At 42.4% G+C, this 27813-nt stretch overlaps 5 protein-coding genes across 6 annotated transcripts; 3 read left to right on the plus strand and 2 right to left on the minus strand.

The window, feature by feature from the left end:
• The first annotated feature begins 3829 nt into the window (after positions 1-3829).
• On the plus strand, positions 3830-4875 carry LOC108607079 (E3 ubiquitin-protein ligase MARCH5). The gene is made up of 2 exons (XM_033294395.1): positions 3830-4331; positions 4400-4875. The coding sequence occupies exons 1-2, from the start codon at positions 3830-3832 to the stop codon at positions 4873-4875; spliced, it is 978 nt and encodes a 325-aa protein (XP_033150286.1).
• Positions 4876-5592: 717 nt separating this feature from the next.
• On the minus strand, positions 5593-7477 carry LOC108607078. Its single transcript, XM_017997700.1, has 2 exons — positions 6721-7477; positions 5593-6667 (listed from the first exon to the last, which is right to left on the minus strand). Exons 1-2 carry the CDS (start codon positions 7433-7435, stop codon positions 5646-5648), a joined length of 1737 nt encoding a protein of 578 aa, XP_017853189.1. The 5' UTR covers positions 7436-7477; the 3' UTR covers positions 5593-5645.
• Positions 7478-8255: 778 nt separating this feature from the next.
• On the plus strand, positions 8256-9265 carry LOC108607080. The gene has a single exon (XM_017997702.1). The coding sequence runs from the start codon at positions 8507-8509 to the stop codon at positions 9098-9100; it is 594 nt and encodes a 197-aa protein (XP_017853191.1). The 5' UTR covers positions 8256-8506; the 3' UTR covers positions 9101-9265.
• A 6342-nt stretch (positions 9266-15607) lies between these two features.
• On the minus strand, positions 15608-16528 carry LOC108605866 (40S ribosomal protein S14a). The gene is made up of 3 exons (XM_017995677.2): positions 16453-16528; positions 15985-16223; positions 15608-15902 (listed from the first exon to the last, which is right to left on the minus strand). Exons 2-3 carry the CDS (start codon positions 16219-16221, stop codon positions 15684-15686), a joined length of 456 nt encoding a protein of 151 aa, XP_017851166.1. The 5' UTR covers positions 16222-16223; positions 16453-16528; the 3' UTR covers positions 15608-15683.
• Positions 16529-17015: 487 nt separating this feature from the next.
• On the plus strand, positions 17016-27670 carry LOC108606615 (clathrin heavy chain). 2 transcript variants are annotated; one of them, XM_017996886.2, is made up of 8 exons: positions 17016-17119; positions 18286-18718; positions 21608-21815; positions 22122-26423; positions 26495-26661; positions 26721-26807; positions 26871-27106; positions 27538-27670. In XM_017996886.2, exons 2-8 carry the CDS (start codon positions 18677-18679, stop codon positions 27551-27553), a joined length of 5058 nt encoding a protein of 1685 aa, XP_017852375.1. In that variant the 5' UTR covers positions 17016-17119; positions 18286-18676; the 3' UTR covers positions 27554-27670. The 2 variants fall into 2 exon arrangements, with proteins under 2 accessions (XP_017852375.1, XP_017852376.1); XM_017996887.2 differs by lacking the exon at positions 27538-27670 and having other exon boundaries at positions 26871-27207.
• The last annotated feature ends 143 nt before the right edge of the window (positions 27671-27813 follow it).

Consider the following 27813-nt stretch of genomic DNA (forward strand, 5'->3'; position numbering starts at 1 on the left):
TAACAATTTGTGCATGCCCCAAAATCCACAAGAGCACAACTCAAATGGCTATATATGTTTTAAAATGTAGATCGCTATTCAGGTAGCAAGTCGGCCCACCTCCCCACCCACTGCCCACTAGCATAAGCGTTGTTAGGCGACACACCCACTGCCCAAACTGCCCGTCCTGATGGGGATGTCAGCAATGTCGTTGGCGTCGCTGCTGGCGTCTTGTTCTAGGCGATTAGTTGCTTAAAAATAGCGCAGACATGCGGAAGATGAAGACGACGACGACGACGCTGATGATGCTCGCCCGTCCGTTCGTCCGTTCGTCCGTCCGTGTGTTGTTGCCAGGCCGCCCGCCCACTCGACTGAGACTGAGAGCGACTGTCGCTGTCTAGAAATTTGTGTGTGTTACCCCGAAATGAAAAATATTTGTCACTAATCCTACACAGAAAACTATTTTGGGTGTTAATAATCCGCTTCCGCAAGCGGATGCCCCACATGCCTCACATGCCACATTTGCCTCATGCCATGGCTGTCAGATCGACTTAAGATCAAGCCCGCTCTGGAGTCAGCGCAAGTAAATGCAGCAGTTTAAATTCAAGTTGAATTTAATAATTAAGGCAATATTTAATTCTAACAAGACGCGACTCGACTCGACTCAACTCGAGTTGAGTCCACACATCCTCATTGTTTGTCTATGAATATGCAACGTTTGTTTGCTTTTAGCCAAGTTGCGGCTGCGGCTGCGGCTCGTTGGACTTGCCACTTGCCACATTCGTGTGCAGACAATTTTCCATTGCTCATGCATTAAAAACGTCGACAGTTTTTTGCTGACTGTGGCGTGCCACAAAGCGAGGCACAGGCATAAGTTGCACGTTGCAAGCAAATCAAATATTATGAATAATGAATATATAAATTAAAAGCAATTTATGCAAAAAGCGCAACATTGTGCCCCAACGAAATTGAGAAGCTTTAACTGTCTGAAAGTTGCAATATGAAGAATTGTTGTTGTTGTAAAAATTATTGTTGTAGAAATATTGTTGTTGTAGAATTGTTCTTGTTGTTGTATAATTGTTGTTGTTGTAGAATTGTTTTTGTTGTAAAATTATTGTTGCTGTCAAATTGTTATTGTTGTAAAATTGTTATTGTTTTAAAATTGTTATTGTTGTAAAATTGTTGTAGAATTGTTGTTGTAAATTTATTGTTGTAGAATTCTTATTGCTGTAATAATTTAAAATGAAATAAACTTAACTAACATTGTAGCGAATTGCAAGACCTTAACTTTAAATGTTGCCAATAACAATATTTAGCTGTTGAAGAATTCTGCGCAGACATGAATGTTGTTGTTGTTGTTGTTGTAGAACCTGTAGAACTCCTTTCACTTTACATTCTAATTCCAAAAAGTTTTCAGCATTCGCATTCTTGCGCTTTTGTCAAAGTATTTTATGAGCTGCGAAGAGTCGAAGCTTCGCAGCCGCAGAGCGACAAAAAAACGAATGAAAGAGAGGGAGCGAGAGAGAGAGAGGTAGAGAGAGAGCGTGCGAGAGCGAGATAGACTGAGAGTGGGTTTTGTTGTGGGTCATCGCTGGCATTCTTTGCGTCCCGGGGCAGCAAACCGGAATGCCTGCCTGAATGTTAATGCCAAATCGTAAGCCAAAGCCTGTGTCACTCTCCATAAGCGAGCCAATACACTGAGCGAAAAAGGCCAAGCAATGAGCAGCTGCAATAAAAATTAAGCCAAGCCAGCTACAAATTAATTTATACTAATTTAAAATAATGCTAAAATTAAATATTTTTCAAATATTAACAAAAAATAGTAACAAACCTTAATTAATTAATGTGTATAAAAATGCAATAAATAAATATAAAAAGTGTAAAATAAATATTAACATTAATTAACTTAATAATATAAAAAAATTAAATATAATTATGCAGTTATATGCATATTTTTTAGCTATTGATGATCTTTAACATAAATTAAAACGCAGTTTAATGTTTTAAAGTGTAGCCAAAAATGTTTTAACATTTTTCGCTCAGTGTATGCACGGACAGCATTAATTATTGCTATGCTGTGTGGTATATTGATCGTCCGAATCGATGGCACAAATTAATTATTAAAAGTTGCCCGCGCTCAGCTCTCAATTTGATTAAAACTCGAGTGCGAGTGCAACTCCAACCTGCGCCCTTGCCACGCCCACAACTAAGCATATTTACAATTAATTTTCTATCGATTTTCTTGCATGATTTTTTTTTTTCACTTTTTTTACTTTGCGCGTAATCATCAAAATTGAAATTGATATTGAAAATGAAATTGAAATGCGACTGAAACTGAGACGTCGAGCTTGGAGCCTGTAACTAGAGCATGGCTGATAAGCAACGATACGATATATACATATATAACTATATGGCCTGGCAGTAAAAATAAAAAAACTAAGTAGAGAGAGAAAGAGAGAGAGTGAGAGAGCAAACGAGATTAAATGCAGTTGACTTTGGTTTACTCTTTCAATTGCTCTACCTGATGACCTGACCACACTTCGCGCCTATGTCTATGTGTGTGTGTGTGTGTGTTCATAGATAAGTTGCTCAAGAGTACGTTGACAGCAGCAGCAAAGGCAACGCCAACTGATAATTTTGATAAGCTGCACGCACTTGATAAACGCTGAGAAATTGAAAACTCTGCTTAACACAGATTATCGAACTATTTACACTGATTATTGATTGCTCTATTCATTTCAGCTGTGCGCACAATTTTCATTCAAACAAAAGGCAACTGAAAATATGTTTAAAATATTTAAAGCGGGTAAGTTTATTATTTTGCTGCAATTCATTTTTATTTGTAGTATTTACTTGCTAAATTTGGCAGCGCTAAAAACTAAACTATAATCTATAATATAAATAAATAAAATAAAATTTTTTAGCATATATATTAAAAACTATAATCAATTAGTATACAAATCAGCAAAAGTTTTCAAATTTCAGACACTTTGCCAAGTTGCAGCTTAGCAAAGTTTCATATTTCGCAGCAAGTGGTGCATAACTTTGCTAAGCAAAATGTTTGAATCAAATTCATAATTTAATTAGTTAGTTGCATATATCAATTGTATATTATGAAATGACTAGCATTATAAAAATTACAGCCATAAATGCGCTTCAATTTAAAATTTTATTTAATATATCAAATAGCAGCTTGCTATGATTTTATTAAATTGAAGTTTGAATTGAAATCTGAAGCTAAGACTTGGTTTTAAATTCATAGCTTTTAGTTCATTTATATAAATAGCGCAACAAATCGATCTTAACTATAAATTATAAACTAGCTTTGATTTTGTTTTGTTGCTAAAGTGACGCTAAACGTTGAAGTCCTGGCGCGTTACGTTGCGTTTGGCTTACGTAACGTTTATTTGTCTACACTTAAATTTACATATACATGTGCATATGTGTGTGTGTGTGTGTGTAGATAGCCACACAACTATTTATATTAATGCTATAAACTTTGCTTTAATTCTTAATTCATTAATTTGAATTTTGCTTGCTGAGAAATGAAAATTTAGTCTCAGCCTATTGCGTTACGTTATTAATTTTATATATGTATATAGCCACGCCCCTTTATAAGTTTATGCTTTTGAAAAGTGAAAATTTAGTCTCAGCCTGCCGCGTTACGTTGCGCGACGACTTGTTACGTTACGTTTTGTGTTACGTTTTTTTTCTCATTTGTCGCAACTGAGCATACACGTGTGTGTGTTTCACATTTACATTTCAATACATCTACATATACATGTGCATATGTGTGTGCACATATTTTTATGAGAATCAATAGTTTGTTACATTTCGGAGTTGAGGAGTCATGGCCGAGGCCACAAGTGGTCACCGCGAATCGGAGCGCACCTGCTGGATCTGCTTTGCCACGGAGTCGGAGAACCGTTTGGCCGTCTGGCGACATCCGTGCCAGTGCCGCGGCAGCACCAAGTGGGTGCACGAGAGTTGCCTCTATCGCTGGATCGATGAGAAGCAGAACGGCAATTCCCGCATGAAAGTCACTTGCATGCAATGCCGGGTGGAGTACCTCATCATATTCCCGCAGGCAGGTGCGTTCACTATGCTGCTGGAGCGGGCGCAGGATGTGATACGGCAGTGCAGTCCGTTTGTTGCCGCCAGCGCCTTTCTCGGCTCCATCTACTGGACGGCGGTGACTTTTGGTGGCATAACGGTGCTCCAGGTGCTTGGCCAGCAGCGCGGCATGGAGCTGATCGAGCGCGGCGATCCGTTCTTTCTGCTCGTCGGCCTGCCCTTCATACCCGTCGGCCTCATCCTAAGCCGCCTCATACGCTGGGAGGAGGCGCTGCTGCGTCTCTGGCACAATCGCCACAACATTGCGCGCAAGCTGCCGCTCATCAATTGGCTCTTCAGCTCGCAGGCCCAAGCCCGCCCGCCCGGCCGCCGCATTGTTATCTCTCCAGCCGCTGGTGCCGACGACCGGCGGACTTTGCCCGCATCTTCTGTGGCGCCATATTGCTGCCCAGCATTTCCATGCTCGTCGGCAATCTGCTGTACAGCAAGAAGGCCGCCAGTCCGCTCCAGCGCACGCTTCTCGGCGGCTTCACCTTCATCGCTCTCAAGGGCATCCTCAAGATCTATATGCGCCAGCGCCAATATCTACACAAGAGCCGGCGCCACATTGTCGACTACACCGAGGAGAATGTGCGTCAGTATGCGCCCCCAGCCACGCCCTCGACACAAGCATCGCGTCAATTTGCAGGACGAGATGAGCAGGAAGCAGCAGTAGCAGCAGTAGCTACGGAGACGCTGACGCCCACGCAGGATGCAGAGGATGTGCGTCAGCAACTGGTGGTCAGTGTGCCAGATTGTCCCTATACACTGCTAATAAGCTAAAAACCCCCTAAAAAAAAAACCAAACAACAACGAACAAGCGACAAACTCTACTAAATTATTTTGTGTTTAACTTTCTTTTTGTTTTAATTAAATTGATCGAACTATCGAAGCCCAAACAGTAAATTTAATTTAGGTTCATAAATACTCCAAGTAACGCTGCTCGGAAAGTTCTGCGCGCTTTGCTCAATCCCGTGACCGACTTCAGTGCTGCCCAGCAGTGGAAATTTGTCAAACCTATTGCCGTCTCTGTCGCTCTTTGGCAAGCAGAGCGTCTTCTCGTTCTCGCATTCGACAATTAACTGCAGACTCAAATATATCGATATAATTCGATAACAACGAATGCATTTCAAGCGATATTTATTTCAAACTCATAACTGAGCTGATTCAAATTATTTGGAATATAAATTAAAAAATACAAGAAAAATCTCAGATACAGTAATAAATATAAAACTTAATATTAAAACTAATTACAATTTAAACAAATACTGGACTGAACGATAACTCAGAACTGAGCTGATTCAAATTATTTGGAAAAATACAAGAGAAACTTCAAAAATGCATAACTAGCTGATTCAAACTATTTGGAATAAAATTTAAAAGACAAAAAATCTTAAAAAATGCAAAACAAATAATACAGATAAAGCTAATTGATATTTTGGCTTAATCCAAAGTTATAAAACTTAATTAATTAAAAGCTGCAACAAATATTTAGCGGTTTAGCTTGCTAAGAAGTTTACGTTCAATACATTTTATATTTGACCTGTGACTATTTAGCTTAGGCGCATTTCATAGAAAAAAGGGCGCACTGGGCGTGGCCTGTAGCGCTTGGAGCTGCAGCAGTTGTAGCTGTGGCGCAGCTTTTGCGGCACGTGCCGCAGACTGGACATGAAGAGCTGCGCGTGCTGCTGCAGCTGGGCGAGAAACAATTTGAAGGTGGCATAGGTGAGTGGCCGATGCTCGGGACAGTGCAGCGAGTGATGATGCGGCACCTGGGGGCAGTAGATCCAGTTGCGTTCCATTGGCAGCAGCGGCTGCGGCAGCAGCAGATTGCGCTGCATCAGCAGCGAGTTGGTCCAGAGCAGCTGCTGCAGCAGCGACGTCTGGCCCAGATACGCGATGAGCCAGTGCTCGGGTGTGACGAGTATGGAGCGCTGCAGCCAGGGCGACATGAACGGCAGACGCAGTGTGGGCAGCAGCTGCGGCAGGTGGCGCGCGCGCTTGGGCCACTCGTGCTCGAGCCAGCGCAGCAGAGCAAAGAAGATTTCGTCCTCGCCATTGACGCAGACAAAGTCCGAGCTGAGCAGCAGCTGCAGCTCGTTGGGCGGCAGCTGCAGGAACTCGCTGCTGGCCACAAGCGGCAGAAAGCAGCGACGCAGCCGCGAATAGAAGCACGCCCAGAAGTTGCCACATTGGAGCGACTGCGAGATTTGGCAGCCGCGAAAGGCGCCAATTTCATGAAACAGCGACGAGCGGCGCTGGCACAAGCAAAACCAAAAGGCGTCAATCAAATGCGGCATTTGCAGGAACTTGACCTGCGCCAGCAGCGGCAAGTAGTGCTGATCCGTGAGCAGCTTGTGGCGTCCATTGAGCATCCATTGATAGAGCTCGCGCAGCTGCCAGCTGCAGACAAAGTTGCCAGGCAGCTCCACCATGCTCGAGGGATTCTTGGCCAGCAGCTTGGCATGATAGTTGAAGATGTAGCGATCCACATGCAGCAGCGTGTTGCCCACACACAGCTCCAGATTGGCAAACCACTGCCTGGACAGACAGAGCAGCAGCAGCTGCGTGGGATCTAAACGAGAAGTGGGGGCCAGTGGGGATTGCTTGGCTTGCTCGCTTACTCACCTGCATATAGCTCCGGCTGCAGCTCCTTCATATACTTGGCCAGCGTTACGTTGCGATCTGCAGCAAGCTCTGGATTGCTTTGTGGGAACCAGCGGCGCATGGCAAAATGTGGCGCCAGTAGCTGCAGCTCTGGGGCTGCTGTCGGCTCCTGCTCGGCTGCAAATATTTGTTGGCGCGTTAGCAGCTTGAGCGGCGCAGCAAACTGATGACGCGCACTCATGTGATCCAACCACATTTCCAGCTGCTGCGCTGGCGAGTCATTCAGCTCAGGCAGCTCCTCCGCCTCCGCCTCCGCCTCCAGCTGCTGCTCGCTGGCCTCCAGCACTTGGCGCGTATCCGCAAGCAGACTTTGCCACAGCTCCTGCTCCGACTGTCGAGTGACCAACAGCTGTGCCGCTTGCTGTCTGAGCAGCGCATTGACACGCGCGTGCAGCTCCTCCGGGTACGAGCCAGTCTGCTGAAAGTCCAGCAGCCAGTTCAGCGGCACCAGCAGCAGCGCATCTGTCACCAGCAGCGGCTCCATGTGCGCAGAGTCATCCGATAAGTCATCGGATATAAGCGAAACGCTTGTGTCCGTTTCAGTCTCGTACTCCGTTTCAGTCTCGAACTCCGTTTCAGTCTCCGTTTCAGTCTCCGTTTCCGTCTCCGTTTCCGTTTCAGTTGAACAATCACTAGCTAAGCTAGTTGAATCACTGGAAATCCAACTACTAGACATTATGTTTGCATATTGCAGTAACAAAATCAAACTAGGGCTGCAATAAATTCAAACGATCGATAAAGCAAAGCAAATTCGATAATACTTGTAGCTTTAACAGTTGAGCAGCTGTTATTTAACATTTATTTATACCAAATTGAACATGTGCTAAAAAACATAACCTCTAAAATATTCAATTACAAGCATAAACGTAGACAGAGACAGCAACAGCTAGAGCATGCAAGTGTGAGTGAGAGCGACTATTTTATACAGGCAGCCATTTTGTGCAAGCCAAAACTAATTTGCTTATACATACCTCAATTTATTTATTTATCAGCATTAAGTGAATTTTTTATAAATTCAATTCGAACATATTTTAAGCTTTAACACTTAAAAGTAGTGTAGGCAAACGCAAGAAAAAAACAACCTCCAAAGTTGAAAGCATAAATTACAGCAGTAATATTAACTGCTTTTATTTTATTTTGAAACAATTAGTTAATTAGCATAAACTATTTGCTGCAATTTGTATGCGCCAAATTTGTAGACTAAACAAAAGAAGTGTTGGAAAATTATGAAAATGCAAAGTTTTGCAGCACTTTTTTGAAATGTACACAGCTATGGCTTAAGAGCTTAGAATTTCATATTCAAATTCATATATAAATAGCTAAAATATTGCGGAATTGATGTCGCTGACTAAAACACAATTGTGACTCAATTTCAATCTAAACTCGCTGCTTTAGCTTTAGTATATATTAATTGTAATAGGCCTTGGGCTCTGTGGCAATTTGTGTGGCTCGCAGTAACCTTTGCGCTTAATATTGAAACATTTTCTCATACGCACACAGCACGTTCAACAATTCGGTCGACACATATTGAGAGACAAACAAAATATTGTAAAATTCAAATATTCGTCAAAGCCCAAAAAACAAATTTACTTTTAGTTTGCACTAATTTCAATTACGCGCTACACACTCTCTATATCTTTCTCTTTCACACAACTTTCGCTTTGTCTCTGTTTAGTTTGTGACTGTCTCTCTTAGTTAAACGAAACGTATATATTCCAATTCTCGATCTCAAAATTAACGCTTAACAATGTCGGACAACGTTGCGATCAACAGTGTGCTCAACCTGCTGCTCTGTGGCGCCACCGGCTACGGCTGCTATACAGTGGGCGTGGCACATCCGTACGCCTTCTCTGCCTGCGTCATTGGGCTCTGCCATGGCCTGGTGGGGCTCATCGATTGCCTGACGAGCGATGAGAACGCAAAGAAGTGCAAGGACATGACGACGGCGCTGATGGAGATTGTGCCGCTGCCGCTGGTCAATGTGGAGCTCTTCTTTGGCGGCGAGAGCAACAACATTGGACTGGGCCATGGGCTGTTCATAGTGCCGCTGGCGATCTCCTGTCTGGTGGCTCTCTGCAAGAACAGCGGCGAGGAGGTCAGCGAGGCGTACGACACCATCAAGCTGATGACCATATTGGGCAACATCACCTCGCTCTGCTACCTGGCGGTGAACGAGAGCAGCTGGCTGCTGGGCGGCATGGCCTTCCTGGCCTTCATGGCCAAATACGGCGCCGAGTTCTGCGAATCGGAAGTGTCCGAGGGCAGTGGCCAGCCCATAACCTATATAAGCTGGTCGGCGTTCTTCTTCCTGGCCACCATGGCCGTTGGCGGCGAGAAGTAAACCCAAGGCACACAATTGAAATGCAACTCTCTCTCTCTCTCTCTCTCTCGGCAAGGACTCAAAACATAAACGGAATGAACTGGCAATGTGATTAAACCCCCCTCCTCCCGAATCTGTCTCTGAATATTATTAATATATGAATACGATGATTGAATGAGCTTAAAACTGCTGTTATCAGTTCAGTGGGCGGGTGGGGGGTAGCTTGTTAGTTAGGCTGTAATGACATGACAAAGTAAGAACTAATAAATTTTAAGACATTATGTCAACAAATGTCTCGCGACCAACTTCAAGCCCACACTCGCCCCACCCCCCTCACGTCGTATTAAGAGCAACGTGCTCAATGACCATGACAAAAAACAATGTTGTCTTGCTTGCTTGTTCATTGTTTATTGTTATTTTTATGACTTTGGTAGCTCTAGTTGAGCAACTTTGATACGTCTGACTGACGAAATGCTTTAAAATCGAGAACTGGTTAGCTATTATCGTAAGTAATTGGCCGTCATTGTTTTGGCTCGAGCCCAACAGCAGCAGCACCAGCAGCAGCAGCAGCTTCCATTTTTTAGTTGGCCCTATAAGTCTGAGCCATGCGCTAAAAGGCTTAAAGATTGGTTACGTGTCGATGAAGTCATCTGCAGCCAAAGCCATTTGACATTGATTTAACTGCCTCACTTCACTTCACTTCACTCTCTCTCTCGCTTCACATCCGGCTAACTCTCTGAAGTGCTGCAGAGCAAGTTGCGCAGCTATTGGGGTCGTTTATTGAACTCCTTGGTCTTCTATTCTGCGTTCTACACTCTCCAGCAACCATCGAGTAGTCATGCTTTTGTATATAAATTAGATTTATTGCTGCCGCTGCTGGCCAGCAAGATGATTAGTTGAATTTGAATACACTTCAAAGCCAAATGAACAAAAAACACCCACTGTACACACACACACACACACACACACACAATCGTAGTTAGAGCTATTCATACTCTCGTAGACTTATTCACACGCTCATTGTGCACACGCGCAATTGGCCGCAAGTGCTCTTGATGGAAACTGCTTTTTGAACTATCCGCCGTACAGTCAAAGTTACAATAATTAATAACGTGGACAGTCAGCTTCGCGCCAAATCTTTCGCAGTCCTCGCTCGACAGCTTATGTTAGTCAGTCCTGCCCTGGAGGTGGTCAGCCCAAAGCACTGGTCCAGGCGGGCTCCCGAAACACAGTACCTGCCCACAAATGTACCGCCCATGCTTACACATTTAAGCGATAAGCTATTTTCTATTATATAGTCTGTTGGTTTGGAACTGAGCGACTGATTGGTGCTGCTGTTGATTACTATAAATTATACATCATTTGATAACATAGGACTTTAACGTAAGATTAACATAATTATATATATCAACATATCAATAGCTGAGTCCATAGCATTTACTATATTCATACATGTACATATTTTTATTCTTATGCTATATATCTATATATAAAACAAATTGCTTTTAGCATTTTGCATAGTTTTTTAATTTTGCTCAGCTTTCAAATCGCGACCAGTCTACTATATCTTTCGTTGTTAACTTATACTTTTCACAATCAATAATCAATACTTTGTCTTCAATATGCAATTAAATTGTTAGCTGAGCAACACTTTAAACTGCTTACAATTGTTTAATAAATTATGCTTATTGTATTCAATTTATATGCTGCTAACTTTCTCGTTTGAGCTTAACAATTACAAGTATTTTGTTCTTAGCTTTACACTTTTCTTTAAATATACAAAATTTATACTTATATTAATTAATACAGCAACTGCCATTGCAAAATGTAATATATTTAGAATTGATATGTTGATGATGCAGCTCAGCAGTTTCATCAATACGCCTTTAAACTGATCCGCATCTGATCTAGAAAATATAAGTTTCGCTTTAGTTATTAATTGTGATTAGGAACCAGTTGAATTCACTAGATCGCACTTTCGACTGCGATTGCTCGACAGTGACATTGGTCATTCACCATGTTCCTGCTCATGTTGTTTAATAATGAGCTGAGCTTCAGCATTGGGCGTAGCTAGTCACCCAGTTCAGCAATAGGCTTAAAGTCTCGCCATAGTTGCTGCTTCTGCGGTCCTTGCAATTCCTTGTCAATTTCCAGACGTATCACATCTACCAGAGTCCACAAGCCTAGCTGGTGTGATGCTCCCAAGATCACTTGAAGCTTCCACACTTTCTGGAGCTTGGCATCCCGCGATTCATGCAGCTCCTGCGTCATGTCTATAACCAAAACACTCGCCGCTGGATCATTTATTTGCATTATAGTTCACTTTTTAATAAATTCAAATTGATTTTCAATAATATTAGCGCAGAGTTGCTCTGAAATAAGCTGTCTGTCAGGGCTGTCTACAACGATTAATCGCACAGCAACAAGCTATCGATTAAACAAAAAGCAGCGCTGCAACGTTGCTTTTCACTTTGTCAAAATTTATGCGATTCTGAAGCTTTCTCGTCTTTGTATTTTTTTTAAAGATATTTATGAAATGAAGTTTACCAGAACATCACAGTTTGAGAATGTATTTTAAGCTAACCTATGAGGATAGCCTCATCGACGTCCAATTGTTTTTGCAAACCCTTGCCGACATAGTCGCCTTAAAGATCTAGCGGGTAATATATGTATTTATGTTAAAAACAAATTGGCAACATTTCATTTACGATTTTACAACTTTCAAATTATTCGTGTTTTTTGTTAAATTTAAATAAGTTAGAGCTTATCAAATATTGATATTTCACAATAAATGTTCTGGTTTGTTTACTATTTGCATTGCAATTATAATTGTGCTTCATTTTATTTATTTATTTCAATTTTGCTTTCAACGCTAACATAAAATATCTGGATTGAATCTTTTTTAGCTGCCAGCTGCACTTCTTGCCAGAGTCTGTGGCCTTCTCATAGTGATCATTGCATGGACTTGCAGGAGTTGACAATGGCGAGCACATCCTTGGGCACCTGCGTGCTACAAGCGTCAATGGCGTCCACATATTTGGTGCAGGCGTTTAGTAGCCCAGTGACCTTCCTGGCGATTCCTTCCTCAGCGCCTTGCGCACACAGCCAATGAAGCTGTAGCTCTCAAAGTGCATCCAGCTGCGTCTTCAACTGCTGCAGTACTCTAGGCTGTCGTCAAGCTTCTGCCTCTCCACATTCGTGCGGATCTGCTAAGTAAGTTTCTTGACTGATCAAATACTATAGACAACTTACGCTCGAGCTGACGATGTCGCCGTACAGCTCGATGTTCATACGAATGCGAAAGTCGTCCCCAACACGAACGGGACCGAAGATCTTGCGGAAGAATTTTTCCTCTCAAACACTCCAAGAGCGGCTGCATCCGTCTGCGACATCACTCATGCTTCTGCGCAATGCAAAGAACGAGCGTCTTGTAGAGTTTTATTTTTGCCTGTCGAGAGAGGGCTCTGCTACACTCTTGCTTACTTAGCCCAAAGTAACATCTATTGGCAAGTGTGATTCTTCGCTTGATCTCCAGGCTGACATCATGTTTGGTGTTAACGGCGGAGCCAAGGTATATTATTTTCTATGTTTATACAAATTTTTTTTTCTAATCAAATGTTTTATTTTACAGCTTACTGTACAATGCGCTTATCCCTTAAGGGAACGCAGGACATACACGAAACCTGGCTACCGCAGTTGGATCTACATTCTGGAGAGTTACCGGAGTTAACTAAGGACTACAACATTAGCATCATCTGTTCTAACAACAACATTTATGTGATAACATTTATGTTTGCTATATGTAATGTTTTAAATTTTAGCTGCAAGGCTTAGCTGCTAATTTGCAGTAGTATTAAGAAAAAGCTTTGACAATAAATAAACAATTATTATACACGACAATCAAACTGCACACCAGGATTTCCAGGATTCCACAAAAAAAAATGTAGAGCAAGTTGCAAGTTTATTTTTGTTTACATTTTGTATAGAAAATTACTATTGAAAACGGTCGTTGCTTAGCTCCAACACCTTCGTTATCCTTCTAATCCAAAAAGGACATGCATTTTCGTGATCCTGGGCATCGAATCTATCGAACTGCATACCAGGATATCCCGGATTGCACAAAAAAATTTTTTGAAAAAATTTGCAGATTTGATGCAGATCGATAGAGTTTCGTCCTGTCAGTGTCGCAAACCAAAAATTTTGGAAATACGACCTGATCCTGCCTAGATATGGCACCTTTTCTCTAGAGGATTGCCAGTGCTTGGCAGCCCTTTGGTGGTATGCAGCACTTTCTGCACAAACTATTGAAATGCAAAAAAGTGTTGCATACTTTTCAGCTGTTAGAATTAGCAGAGACAACAACCAGACCATGTACAATAACATTGCACCCAACGTTAAAATCCATTGCATACTTTTAAGAGCTGACAAGCGCCGATAATCCCCTGAAAAAAGGTACCCATATCTCGGCAGGATCAGGCCGCATTTTTAAAATTCTAAGTTCCCGGCACTCGCAGGACGAGACTCTATCGATTGGCATCAAAAAAGTATAGACTCATCTAATTGTCCATCAACTTAGAAATTTTTCAAGCCTCAGGCGCGAGGGAAGTTGCCAACAAACACAAAATGCCCAATTTCTCCAAAACTACAAGGACAATACGGATGTCCTTTTGCAGGACGATAGTGCTTTCCAAATGAAATTGTTTGACACTAATTTCGTCCTGATCCTTGCAAGGATTCGGAAGTTATAGCCTATTTTCAGTATACGGAAATTGGCCATTTTCTCAGCTCCTGTAAGGACTTTCATCCTTTGAGTGGTATATTCTAAAAGCTTACAAGGAGCACTACCTGGACACCAAATAACATCCTTGTAGTTGTAAATAACACATTTTGTGTTTTTGGGCCACTTTTTGCGACTGCAAATTTTTTCAAGAATTTTTTTTGTGCAATCCTGGTATGCAGTTCGATAGATTCGATGCCCAGGATCACGAAAATGCATGTCCTTTTTGGATTAGAAGGATAACGAAGGTGTTGGAGCTAAGCAACGACCGTTTTCAATAGTAATTTTCTATACAAAATGTAAACAAAAATAAACTTGCAACTTGCTCTACATTTTTTTTTGTGGAATCCTGGAAATCCTGGTGTGCAGTTTGATTGTCGTGTATAATAATTGTTTATTTATTGTCAAAGCTTTTTCTTAATACTACTGCAAATTAGCAGCTAAGCCTTGCAGCTAAAATTTAAAACATTACATATAGCAAACATAAATGTTATCACATAAATGTTGTTGTTAGAACAGATGATGCTAATGTTGTAGTCCTTAGTTAACTCCGGTAACTCTCCAGAATGTAGATCCAACTGCGGTAGCCAGGTTTCGTGTATGTCCTGCGTTCCCTTAAGGGATAAGCGCATTGTACAGTAAGCTGTAAAATAAAACATTCGATTAGATAAATAAATTTGTATAATCATATAGAAAATAAACTAATAAGCTAAGCAGTCGACCGATCGTTCAATATAAATACAGAGAACCGTAATTTAGAATGCAATACTCTTGGTGCTGCTATCGGGCAGCTGTCTGTCAGCTCGAGCGTAAGATGTATTGGATCAGTAAACAAACTTACTTAATTAATTGGTTTAAGCAGCAAGCCAGCAGGAATGTGGAGAAGCAGAAGTACTGCAGCAGTTGAAGGCGGAGCTGGTTGGACTTTGAGAGCTACAGCTTCATTGGCTGTGTGCGCAAGGTGCTGAAGAAGGCATCGCCAGGAAGGTCGCTAAGCTACTAAACGCCTGCACTAAATATCTGGACGCCATTGACACTTGTGGCACGCAGGTGCCCAAGGATATGCCATTGTCAACTCCTGCATGTCCATGATCGACATGTGCAAGATCATCCATCTGAACAGCCAGTTGTGCAACAATGATTACTTCGGCAGCACCATACCCTCTTGCCAAATATCCTCCAACTGGCAGCTGTTCAACGTCGTCATGAATCTGACGCGTAGCTTAACAAGACCATGAGCTCCCATAATTTACTGGTGTTTTACTTTGTCGATTTCGTTTGCGTTTGCTTTTGTATGTGAGGATGACACTCTAAATGTGTAGGTTAGTTCTTATCGATATCAAGAGCACAGCTCAATTTCGAGACCATCAGAGCTAAGTAGTACAGCGCTGCAATACATTAGCAATCGAGCAAATAGCAACAGGGCTACAACAGCGTGTCATCCAAGCATCCACACAGTGTCATCCTGTGTAGGCGTCGTATATTTAAATTATTTATAAATTGAATTGTAAATTTTATAAACATTTGTAAAATATATTTTAAGTTGAATTTGTTTCCATTTAATATTTAAATAAATATTGAGCATTTACCAAAACCTATCGGTTGTATCATAAAGCTCGTTATTTGATCGTTTGCTTAGTAATAATTTCTACGCGCTCAAATTTAAAAATCCTATACTGCCTCCCCCGGGACTATGAACTGATTATTACAGTCATCGTTAATTTTGTTTATTACACTACATATATTTTATTTTATGTAAACATTAGCGCCTTTTATATATTTTTTCGTTCATATGCACAACAAAAACAATATAAAATTATGAGCGCTTTACAGACGACGACCACGACGACCGCCCTTCCTGCGGGTAGAATCCGATGGGATAGGAGTAACATCCTCAATGCGACCAATCTTCATGGATGAACGAGCCAGAGCACGAAGAGCCGACTGGGCGCCAGGTCCAGGGGTCTTGGTCTTGTTGCCACCAGTGGCGCGCAATTTGATGTGCAAGGCGGTGATGCCAAGAACCTTACAACGCTCAGCAACATCCTAAAAAGCCACAAAAAATGCGACCACAAAGAGATTTGTATTAAATATGGTTCACTTTTAGATCAATCTCTCTTTCGCTCACCTGTGCAGCCAACATAGCGGCGTAGGGGGAAGCTTCATCACGATCAGCCTTCACCTTCATGCCACCAGTGACGCGAGCGATGGTTTCACGTCCGGACAAGTCAGTGACGTGCACGAAAGTATCGTTAAAACTGGCATAGATGTGGGCAACGCCAAAAACATTCTCGCCATCACGTACTTGAGGACCCAACTGGACCTGGACTTCCTCCTTTTGCACTTTAGCCTTTCTGGGTGCCATGACTGTAAAATTAAACACAGCATTTCATTAACACCAATACAAAAAACACACAACAAAAACAAAAAAAAATTCTCTTGCATCGAAGCCATTTGAGCACTTTATCAAAAACAAATTGAATTTCATTCAAGTCACATATGTATGGCACTCGTTTGATTTATACGTTTATATGTTTATTGTTTAGAAATATTATATTTAGCAAAAATTATTTAAAGAGAAAATCGCGAAACGAACCAATTGCTTGAACCGGATATCAAAAAGAAAGAAACAGGGATGTTGTTTACAGCTGTTATGTTTCGCTCAGAACAAGTTCAGTTGAACGCTTTTGTGAACGAATCAGCGCAGCTAATCAATTCCTTATACAACATGTCAGTTGTTTTAGCTAATTTGAGAAAAATATTTCGCATGTTTTTCACTTACAGTTTATTGTTAATTTAGTAAAATTATGCAATTCAGCTTAATATCAAGCTACAACCACTTGACCAACCAACCAATCGTCATCGAACGTTTGTCATCGGCTGTTAATTTTGTGTTATGTTATCACTGCTAAGACAGCTAGACCGATTTAATGTACCGATATTCTTATTTCAAAACACTATGTTATTTAAAAATTTATATGTAGCAAATAGACCAAAATGTTAATAAGAAATTATCTGTGACATGGAGGAGCAATTCTGTTAACTCACTTTACATGCGATGCCAGTAAACTGTCGATATCGATATGCATTTTCCGTGCATCCCTATTTGCAGTTGTCTCATTCATAACTTTTTTTTTCAATGTAATTTTCGCTCTTTCGTGTGTTTTTTAACGAATAAGAATAATGTGTTAAGAATTCAATGTGAATCGTAATCGTCGTGTGTTCGTGCAGACGTATAATTGTTAATTAACAGCAATAAACTGGTACGCTTTTAATTTCCTTATAAAAGGAGATACGCAACTTTTTACCGTCGTCGTCCTGTTGTGTGTAATTTTACAATAGAAAATCCGACGTAATTTATAACAATAGAAAGTAGGCGGTTGCACAAACAAACTTATGCACCGAACCACACACGTAAAGCAAGAGAAAGAAAGAAAAAGATTGCAATTTGTGTGCTGTGGTCTATGACAATGCTTTTAGTGGGCGGTGTTTTTTTTTCCTGCTAACATATTTTTTGTTTATGTGGCATACGTGTTCAACGCATAGGTGCCGATGTGCGCGCATTTGCTGATATAGGGTAGGGGTATCAGAATTAATATTGCATTAATTCAACATTTTAAGCTATTGTAAATGTTGCTGCGTGGCAAAAATCAATGCAAAAGTGTATTTAGCAAAGCAGATTTTTCCACAGTTCACATACATACGTATGTATGCAAGTCTAAATGTGCGAGTGTGTGTGTGTGTGTGTGTCGGAGCGCAACTCAACATGGCTGACACTGTGTGGTGAGCTTTGTAAGCTATCAAGACAGTATCGCTTATCATTCATTTGAATGTTTACTGCATTTTTATTAAATAAAATAGTCCTTAGTTTATTATTGCTAAAGTTTTAGGCAGCAACTTTTAATATTCAATAAATGCGCTCACACTGGCACAGCACATAACATATTGACATTTTCAGCATTTAACACAGTCATTCACCAATACCGACGCAAAGCAAGTAGCAGCTGTGTTGGGTTTCGTTGTAACCCACCACAGGGGACTGCTCTATCACTAACTCTCTTGTACTTAATGCCGTGTGTGTGTCAGTGTTGTCGCCCATGTTGATTCATTATTTTCATTTTATTTAAACTTGTATTTTTTTTTGGGCAAGTGCTGTTAAAACGAAGCGTCTTTCAACAAAAAACAGTTATTTAAATACAGTACTGAGAAGAATTAAAAAGTATTACTAAGTTGTAATGCATAAAAAGTGTTTGCTGCTTTGCTTTGCGGCCTCTTTTTTTTTCTCTTTTTTTGTGGTACATGTTTTAAGAGGCGGTGACGCTTGCTTTCTAACAATAATAGCAACAAATTAGAGTGCACAAATGTTTAAATGTATTTTCATTGCATAAAAATTTAACAAAAGCCAACTTTTCTCTCTATTTTTTAAAAGTTTTTTGGTGTATCTTCTCACAAGCAAAACCGAAACAACGAAATTGCTAATAAAAATTTAAAGCGAGTCAAAACCAACAACAACAACAACGAACGACCCTAAAAAGAAAAGCGAAATTAACCAGCAGCATATAAATTAAGAACAACAACAAATAGAGTCGGCGTCAATATTGACGCATAAAACAGTATTTTTGCATTCTCTCTCACGCGCTTATAAACATTCAAACATCAATAACGAAAATTAAACATAAATAGTGCGTGTGTCTCAAGCACCAATAATAAACAACAACAACAACAGAAACAGCAAAAACTTGAAAGAATAAATAACCAAAAAACAAAACAACACAACTGATCCAGAAAGCAGAGAAAGAATTCCACAATAGACAGCCACGATGACGCAACCGCTGCCCATACGCTTTCAAGAGCACTTACAGGTGAGTTTAAGCTTTACTTACAGTGGGGCGGCGATAAAGAAAGTTGAAAGCCGCGACAATAAATAACATTTTGAAGTTATTATTTATGGCTAGGCTGCAACATGCGCATGTACAAGTGTGAGTGTGTGTGTGTGTGTGTGTGTGTGTGTGTGAGCAACCACTTGTTGACCCAACATTGAGCCTTGTTGAAAAAATAACTATGCACAGTGATAAAATAATTTGATGGGCGGCAAATATGCGTAAAAGCTGGTCTTATTGATTAGCCTTGTATGCATGCATATTATTGGTAGCATTGTGACTAACTAACTGGTCGAAGTTTTGGCTATGTGCTGTCGAATGAGTCACAGCACTGAGCCGAATCGAGCCGCACCGGTAGGTAGCCGCCTCTTTTGCTTTACTCTCACACTCTCAATGTGACGACCACACGGCACTCTTTCCCTTACGCCTTACTAATGCATGTGTATGTTACTGATAATGCTAGTGAAACTAACACACACACACACACACAAAGACACACTTATACTTTGAAGTTTTGTCATCGGCATTACAGTTAAAAGTGTGCCAAATGCAACTGTTATTTAAATTTGATATAATGTAAATTGCATTTGATGCCCGTGACAAATGCCGGCTCACACAAACGCACACGCACACAAATGCAGGCAAATGTGTTGAATAGACTTTCTGTTGGTGTGTGTGTGTGTAAACCGGTTCCGCTGTAATGACAAGCTTGAGCTGGCAGGTTTTCTTCTCTCTCTTCCTCTTGCAGTTGTTGTTGTGCAAACGGAAGTGCGTTTATTTTTGATTTACAGGCTCCGGCTTAGCTCAACTCTTTTATGCATTTACTCTTCCTACTTGTCTGTCAGGCTAAGTTACATTTGTGTGGGTTCAATATGGTAAAGCAATTCCACCCAAAAAAAATCACTTTTCGACTTTTGCCATTACGCTGCTGCAAGTGTGTGTGTGTGTTTTCTTATAGCGCTGTGGTGAATTAACCTTAGTACACAATGTGCTACACACACACATACACTCGCTCGTAATTCACCATAACTTGGCATGTTGTAACTTAAAGCTGCTTTCATTGCTTATGGCGTTGTTGTCGCTTTGATTAAATAAATCAGATTCTTTATTTTTCTCTTTCTTCTCATTGAAGCAACGCATATGAATTTAAATGTATGCATTGTATGTCTGTACATATGTCATTAGGTTAGCATCATTGATAATTCCACTAGTATCCATGTCAGGGTAAGGCATTAGGGCGTTTCACTTGCTGTTCAGCTGTTTTTTTTATTTTTTCTAAATTTCATTTATTGTTTGTTTTTTATCTTATCGTCAGTTGAATTAATGGTGTAGGCTGCTAAAAGCTCTGCGTATTTTTTTAAACATCGAAAATAATAAATGATCCAGTTTTTGTTAGTTTTTTTTGTTTTGTAACTGAAACACCCTATGCAATAAAAAAGTGGCCCATATGCTCGCTTGACTGTCTCTAATGGCAAGCAGAGGGGGCGTATAGAGAGACGACAGAGAATGCTCGCATTTCTCTTTTGCTCTCTTTCACACTTTCTTGCTTTTTGCATTGCACCTTACTTATCTCAGCCATATGTTAATTTGTAATTGACATAAATAATATAAAACGAGATTTCAGGTTATTGCCTAAACATTTATCGCGTTAATTCTGCCTTTATATAAAATTTAAAAAAATGCTTTAACTTAAATTTATTTTACGTGCTGGCTTGCTCTATAGCTTTCAGTTCTTTTTGTTTTCATTGATAATGTTTACCTGCTGATAAGGCAATAATAGCGATTACAAAGCATTTAAAATATTTATGTACGTATAAGAAAATAAAAGTATTTCTTTTTTAAAATAAACCTCTTTGTTTTGAATTTGTAAATGTGAATTTCCGTTTCCGCAATAAAGCAAAGATTTTAAACGACAAACGCCTCTATATATATGTACATATATCTATGTATAACATATATATATATGTTATCTTGTTAATATATGGGGTGTACCAGTCACCAGCTTCAGCAAGCAAATAACAGATATATATGAAATTATATACATTTCTTTTATGTTGATAAGCAGAGAGAGAGAGAGAGAGAGAAAGAGAGCATAGCATTAAGAATAATATTTTTGTATTACTGCAAACCGTAAATAATTTATTTAATTTATATGCACTTATTATTAATATTTTGCAATATTTTTTAAGTAATCCAAAGAAGACATTAGCCATTTGCAATAATTTAACTTTTGTTGCTGTTATGCTTATCACTATTTAAAATGTCAGTGGCCCGCCCGTTAATGTCTGATATCATAATAATATCATTTAATGAAAATGTCGCTTTAAGAACAAAAGGAAAAGAAAGAATACTTTTATAACTCTCGCATGGACATTTTCTTTGTTCAAGTGCATTTGCATTTAAACAAATGTATATATGTTTATAGTATACATATGTATTAATGCCCAAAAAAGAATTTCAGAGCAGGCAAGCTAGCAAAAGAGAGAAAGTGCGAGAGGGAGATAGAGATAGAGAGTATTTGTTCGATCGGAAAACCTTGAACTTTTGATATTTTGTTGTTGTTTTTATGGCTCTCTCTCTCTCCCGCTCACATGCGCTTGTTTACGCTAAATTTTTAAGCAAACGATCAACAATTTGAATTGAATTAAAGGGTTTTTAAATTAGAATTACATTTTAACATGCATATGTATGTATATGGGCATTAAGATGATCTACTGATTACCGTTACTCAGCGGCTCAATTGCTGTTTGTCTAGACACGTGACCTCATGATAAACTACATTATTATATTAGAACGTAATTAAACTTATGAGCGCATATGCTTTGAATCCTAAACATTTTCTGTAATTATAATTGCAACTTTATTTTGCAGCTCACAAATGTCGGCATCAATCCCAATTCCTTTTCGTTCAGCACGCTCACAATGGAGTCGGACAAGTTCATTTGCGTGCGGGAGAAGTCGAATGACACCGCCCAAGTGGTCATCATTGATATGAACGATTCGGCGAATCCGACTCGTCGTCCCATATCAGCCGATTCGGCCATTATGAATCCGGCCAGCAAGGTTATTGCGCTCAAAGGTAATTAAATCAATAAATCAACAAAAATTAAGCATGTCCAAATACAAACAAAACGCACAAAATAGAGTTAAAGTTATAAAAAATAAGAGAATACTTGGCATATGCAGGAAATCAGGAATTTTCAATAAAAATATTAATTCTAATATCTAAAATTGAAACTTTCAATATAAAATGCAAACGATATAAAAATGAAAATTCAAAAACTAGCAATTAATTTAAAGAATGCATTAAATTTCTTATAAAAAATTCAAAAATAAATGTAAATAAATAAATACTAATGATTTTGTTGACCTCTTTTAATTGCAGCGCAAAAGACGTTGCAAATCTTCAACATTGAGATGAAATCGAAAATGAAGGCGCACACGATGAACGAGGATGTGGTTTTCTGGAAATGGATATCGCTCAACACGCTGGCGCTGGTGACCGAGACGAGCGTCTTCCATTGGTCCATGGAGGGCGATTCGATGCCACAGAAAATGTTCGATAGACACTCCTCGCTGAACGGCTGCCAGATCATCAACTATCGCTGCAATGCGTCACAGCAGTGGCTGCTGCTCGTCGGCATCTCAGCGCTGCCGAGTCGCGTGGCCGGCGCCATGCAGCTGTATTCGGTGGAGCGGAAGGTGTCGCAGGCGATTGAGGGACATGCCGCTAGCTTTGCCAGCTTCAAGATCGAGGGCAACAAGGAGCCGACCACGCTGTTCTGCTTCGCTGTGCGCACTGCCACGGGTGGCAAGCTGCACATCATTGAGGTGGGCACACCGCCAAATGGCAACCAGCCGTTTCCCAAAAAGGCCGTCGACGTATTCTTCCCCCCGGAGGCACAAAACGATTTCCCCGTCGCAATGCAGGTCTCTGCCAAGTACGATACCATCTATTTGATAACCAAATATGGCTACATACATCTGTACGACATGGAGACGGCCACGTGCATTTACATGAATCGCATATCGGCCGATACGATTTTTGTGACCGCACCGCACGAGGCCAGCGGCGGCATCATTGGCGTCAATCGCAAGGGTCAGGTGCTCTCGGTGACTGTCGACGAGGAGCAGATCATACCCTACATCAACACTGTGCTACAGAATCCCGATCTGGCTCTGCGCATGGCAGTGCGCAACAATCTGGCGGGCGCCGAGGAGTTGTTCGTCCGCAAGTTCAATAAACTTTTCACTGCCGGCCAGTACGCCGAGGCGGCCAAGGTGGCTGCACTGGCGCCCAAGGGCATACTGCGCACTCCGCAGACCATACAGCGTTTCCAGCAGGTGCAGACGCCGGCGGGCTCGACGACGCCGCCACTGCTGCAATACTTTGGCATATTGCTGGACCAGGGCAAGCTGAATAAGTTCGAGTCGCTGGAACTTTGCCGTCCCGTGCTGCTGCAGGGCAAGAAGCAGCTGTGCGAAAAGTGGCTCAAGGAGGAGAAGCTCGAGTGCAGCGAGGAGCTGGGCGATCTGGTCAAGACCTCGGACCTAACACTGGCGCTGTCCATTTACCTGCGCGCCAATGTGCCCAACAAGGTGATCCAATGCTTTGCCGAAACCGGGCAGTTCCAGAAGATTGTGCTCTACGCCAAGAAAGTTAACTATACGCCCGACTATATATTCCTCTTGCGCTCCGTGATGCGCAGCAGTCCCGAGCAGGGCGCTGGCTTCGCCTCCATGCTGGTGGCCGAGGAGGAGCCGCTGGCGGATATTAATCAGATTGTGGACATCTTTATGGAGCATTCGATGGTGCAGCAATGCACGGCGTTTCTGTTGGACGCACTCAAGCACAATCGTGCGGCCGAGGGAGCGCTGCAGACGCGTCTGCTCGAGATGAATCTACTGTCGGCACCGCAAGTGGCGGACGCCATTCTGGGCAACGCCATGTTCACGCACTACGATCGCGCCCACATAGCGCAGCTCTGCGAGAAGGCCGGACTGCTGCAGCGCGCCCTGGAGCACTATACGGATCTGTATGACATCAAGCGTGCGGTGGTCCACACGCATATGCTGAACGCCGAGTGGCTGGTGAGCTTCTTCGGCACGCTGTCGGTGGAGGATTCGCTGGAGTGCCTGAAGGCCATGCTGACGGCTAATCTGCGCCAGAATTTGCAGATTTGCGTGCAGATTGCGACCAAATATCATGAGCAGCTGACGACCAAGGCGCTGATTGATCTGTTCGAAAGCTTTAAGAGCTACGATGGTCTCTTCTATTTCTTGAGCAGCATTGTCAACTTCTCGCAGGATCCCGAGGTGCACTTCAAGTATATCCAAGCCGCTTGCAAAACCAATCAGATCAAGGAGGTGGAGCGCATCTGCCGCGAGTCCAACTGCTACAGTCCGGACCGCGTGAAGAACTTCCTGAAGGAGGCCAAGCTGACGGATCAACTGCCGCTTATCATAGTCTGTGATCGCTTTGACTTTGTCCACGATCTCGTGCTCTATTTGTATCGCAACAATTTGCAAAAGTACATTGAGATCTATGTGCAAAAGGTGAACCCTTCACGTCTGCCCGTCGTCGTCGGCGGTCTGCTCGATGTGGACTGCAGCGAGGATATTATCAAGAATCTAATACTGGTGGTCAAGGGACAGTTCTCCACGGACGAGCTGGTCGAGGAGGTGGAGAAGCGTAATCGTTTGAAGCTGCTGCTGCCCTGGCTGGAGTCGCGCGTCCACGAGGGCTGCGTCGAGCCGGCGACACACAATGCGCTGGCCAAGATCTACATTGACTCGAACAACAATCCCGAGCGTTTCCTCAAGGAGAACCAATACTACGACAGTCGCGTCGTGGGTCGCTATTGTGAAAAGCGTGATCCCCATCTGGCTTGTGTTGCCTACGAGCGCGGCCAGTGCGATCGCGAATTGATTGCGGTCTGCAATGAGAACTCGCTGTTCAAGAGCGAGGCGCGTTATCTGGTGGCACGTCGCGATGCCGAGCTCTGGGCTGAGGTGTTGTCCGAAGCCAATCCCTACAAGCGTCAGCTCATCGATCAGGTGGTGCAGACAGCGCTGTCTGAGACGCAGGATCCCGATGATATATCCGTCACTGTCAAGGCCTTCATGACTGCCGATTTGCCAAATGAGTTGATTGAGCTGCTGGAGAAAATCATTTTGGACTCTTCCGTCTTCAGCGATCATCGCAATCTACAGAATCTGCTTATCCTCACGGCCATCAAGGCAGACCGCACACGCGTCATGGACTACATCAATCGGCTGGACAACTACGATGCACCCGATATAGCCAACATCGCTATAAGCAATCAACTGTACGAGGAGGCGTTCGCCATATTCAAAAAGTTCGATGTCAACACCTCGGCCATACAGGTGCTGATCGATCAGGTGAACAATCTGGAGCGCGCCAATGAGTTTGCCGAGCGCTGCAACGAGCCGGCGGTCTGGTCGCAGCTGGCCAAGGCGCAGCTGCAGCAGGGCCTGGTGAAGGAGGCCATCGATTCGTATATCAAGGCAGACGATCCCAGCGCCTACATGGACGTGGTCGATGTGGCCAGCAAGGTGGAGTCGTGGGACGATCTGGTGCGCTATCTGCAAATGGCGCGCAAGAAGGCGCGCGAGTCGTACATTGAGAGCGAACTGATTTACGCCTACGCGCGCACCGGTCGCCTCGCCGATCTCGAGGAGTTCATCTCGGGTCCCAACCATGCGGACATACAGAAGATTGGCGACCGCTGCTTCAGCGACGGCATGTACGATGCCGCCAAGCTGCTGTACAACAATGTGAGCAACTTTGCGCGCCTGGCCATCACGCTGGTGTATCTCAAGGAATTCCAAGGCGCCGTCGACTCGGCACGCAAGGCCAACTCGACGCGCACCTGGAAGGAGGTCTGCTTTGCCTGCGTCGATGCGGAGGAGTTCCGCCTGGCGCAGATGTGCGGCCTGCATATTGTGGTGCATGCCGATGAGCTGGAGGATTTGATCAACTACTATCAGAATCGTGGCTACTTTGAGGAGCTTATTGCCCTGCTTGAATCAGCGCTGGGTCTGGAGCGCGCACACATGGGCATGTTCAGCGAGCTGGCCATTTTGTATTCCAAATTCAAGCCCTCCAAGATGCGTGAGCATTTGGAATTGTTCTGGTCACGTGTTAATATACCCAAGGTGCTGCGTGCCGCAGAGTCGGCGCATCTATGGTCCGAGCTGGTGTTCCTCTATGACAAGTATGAGGAATATGATAACGCTGTGCTCGCCATGATGGCGCATCCCACAGAGGCCTGGCGTGAGGGCCACTTCAAGGACATTATCACCAAGGTGGCCAACATTGAGCTCTACTACAAGGCCATTGAATTCTATTTGGAGTTCAAGCCGCTGCTGCTGAACGACATGCTGCTGGTACTGGCACCGCGCATGGATCACACCCGTGCCGTCAGCTACTTCTCCAAGACCGGCTACTTGCCACTGGTCAAGCCCTATCTGCGCTCCGTGCAGTCTCTCAACAACAAGGCCATCAACGAGGCGCTCAACGGTCTGCTTATCGACGAGGAGGACTATCAGGGATTGCGCAACTCGATCGATGGCTTCGACAACTTTGACACCATTGCGCTGGCACAGAAGCTCGAGAAGCACGAGCTCACCGAATTCCGTCGCATCGCCGCCTATCTCTACAAGGGTAAATCGAAATCTATATACACACACACACACAGTTAAAGTCTTAAACTCATTGATTTCTGTTTGTCACAGGCAACAACCGCTGGAAACAGAGCGTCGAGCTGTGCAAAAAGGACAAACTCTACAAGGATGCTATGGAGTATGCTGCCGAGTCGGGCAAGCAAGAGATTGCCGAGGAGCTCTTGGGATGGTTCCTGGAACGCAGTGCGCACGATTGCTTCGCTGCATGTCTATATCAGGTAAGGATTAGTCGTCTCGGATTAGCCTCAAGCAAATATATAATTTAATTCGTTTTCAGTGCTACGATTTGCTGCGTCCCGATGTCATACTGGAGCTGGCATGGAAACACAAAATCATGGACTTTGCCATGCCCTACTTGATACAGGTGCGTGCTATATATATCTATAGCTTTGTATAATGATACTTAATGATTTGCTTTGCTTTGCAGGTGCTGCGTGAATATACCACCAAGGTGGATAAACTGGAGTTGAATGAGGCGCAGCGTGAGAAGGAGGATGATACCACGGAGCATAAAAATATAATACAAATGGAGCCACAGCTAATGATAACAGCTGGCCCAACCATGGGCATTCCTCCACAATATGCAACAAATTACCCGCCTGGCGCATCAGCAGCGGCGGCAGCAGCTGCTGCGGCGGGACGCAACATGGGCTATCCCTACATGTAGGCCACTTGCACTTGCATGCAACACAGCCAACTCCACAACAACAACACCACCACCACCACCACAACAACAACAACAAAAAATAACCACAGTAGCTGTAACAACAAGAACAACAAGTTCCATCTGCAACAGCAGCAGCAACAACAACAACAAGAACAACAAATCAAAACGCTATAATTATGCATGAGCGCCAAAAACGACCAATTTAACTATTACAACAACAACAACACCGACACAAAAATTTTTAGTTTATTTGTTGAGTCATAAAGAAAAACAAAATTTACTTGCATTAAACAAATTGTAATTAATTCGGTTAGTTTGCTTGCTATATAAAATTTATAAAACCTAAATATCAAACAAACCTGCCATCTCTTTCTCATGTACGTTCTCTCTCTCTCTTTCTCTCTCTTTCTACTTTTCATACAAACAGCTACAAAAGCAATTAAGCGAATTCCTCCAACAACAACAACAACAGCAGTGTGTACTCAACAATAACAACAACAAAAACAACAGCTCCACTACATGAACCAGCTTAAGCAACAACTCTAGTGTTCAACAAAAACGGTCGTAGTTTATTATTATTATTAAAAAATTATTATATTTTAAGCGAAACCTAAACGAAAATAATTGCAAATAATACAAAAAAAAAAGGAATTACATACACGTATATATAAATATATAAAAACACAAAGTAAATAAATTAAAT

The sequence above is a fragment of the Drosophila busckii genome, chromosome X, assembly GCF_011750605.1.
Source record: "Drosophila busckii strain San Diego stock center, stock number 13000-0081.31 chromosome X, ASM1175060v1, whole genome shotgun sequence".
In the NCBI taxonomy this organism is placed as follows: Eukaryota; Metazoa; Arthropoda; class Insecta; order Diptera; family Drosophilidae; genus Drosophila; species Drosophila busckii.

Excerpts from the sequence above, each read along its gene's own strand:
- LOC108606615 (XM_017996886.2), top strand. The coding sequence starts at position 18,677 with ATGACGCAACCGCTGCCCATACGCTTTCAAGAGCACTTACAG. Across the intron at positions 26,662-26,720 it reads TCGCTGCATGTCTATATCAG|TGCTACGATTTGCTGCGTCC; the intron begins GTAAGGATTAGT and ends ATTCGTTTTCAG. Across the intron at positions 26,808-26,870 it reads CCATGCCCTACTTGATACAG|GTGCTGCGTGAATATACCAC; the intron begins GTGCGTGCTATA and ends TTTGCTTTGCAG.
- LOC108607080 (XM_017997702.1), top strand. The coding sequence starts at position 8,507 with ATGTCGGACAACGTTGCGATCAACAGTGTGCTCAACCTGCTGCTCTGT.
- LOC108605866 (XM_017995677.2), bottom strand. The coding sequence starts at position 16,221 with ATGGCACCCAGAAAGGCTAAAGTGCAAAAGGAGGAAGTCCAGGTCCAG. Across the intron at positions 15,903-15,984 it reads CCGCTATGTTGGCTGCACAG|GATGTTGCTGAGCGTTGTAA; the intron begins GTGAGCGAAAGA and ends GTGGCTTTTTAG.
- LOC108607079 (XM_033294395.1), top strand. The coding sequence starts at position 3,830 with ATGGCCGAGGCCACAAGTGGTCACCGCGAATCGGAGCGCACCTGCTGG. Across the intron at positions 4,332-4,399 it reads CTGGGAGGAGGCGCTGCTGC|GCCCAAGCCCGCCCGCCCGG; the intron begins GTCTCTGGCACA and ends TTCAGCTCGCAG.
- LOC108607078 (XM_017997700.1), bottom strand. The coding sequence starts at position 7,435 with ATGTCTAGTAGTTGGATTTCCAGTGATTCAACTAGCTTAGCTAGTGAT. Across the intron at positions 6,668-6,720 it reads GCAGCCGGAGCTATATGCAG|ATCCCACGCAGCTGCTGCTG; the intron begins GTGAGTAAGCGA and ends CTTCTCGTTTAG.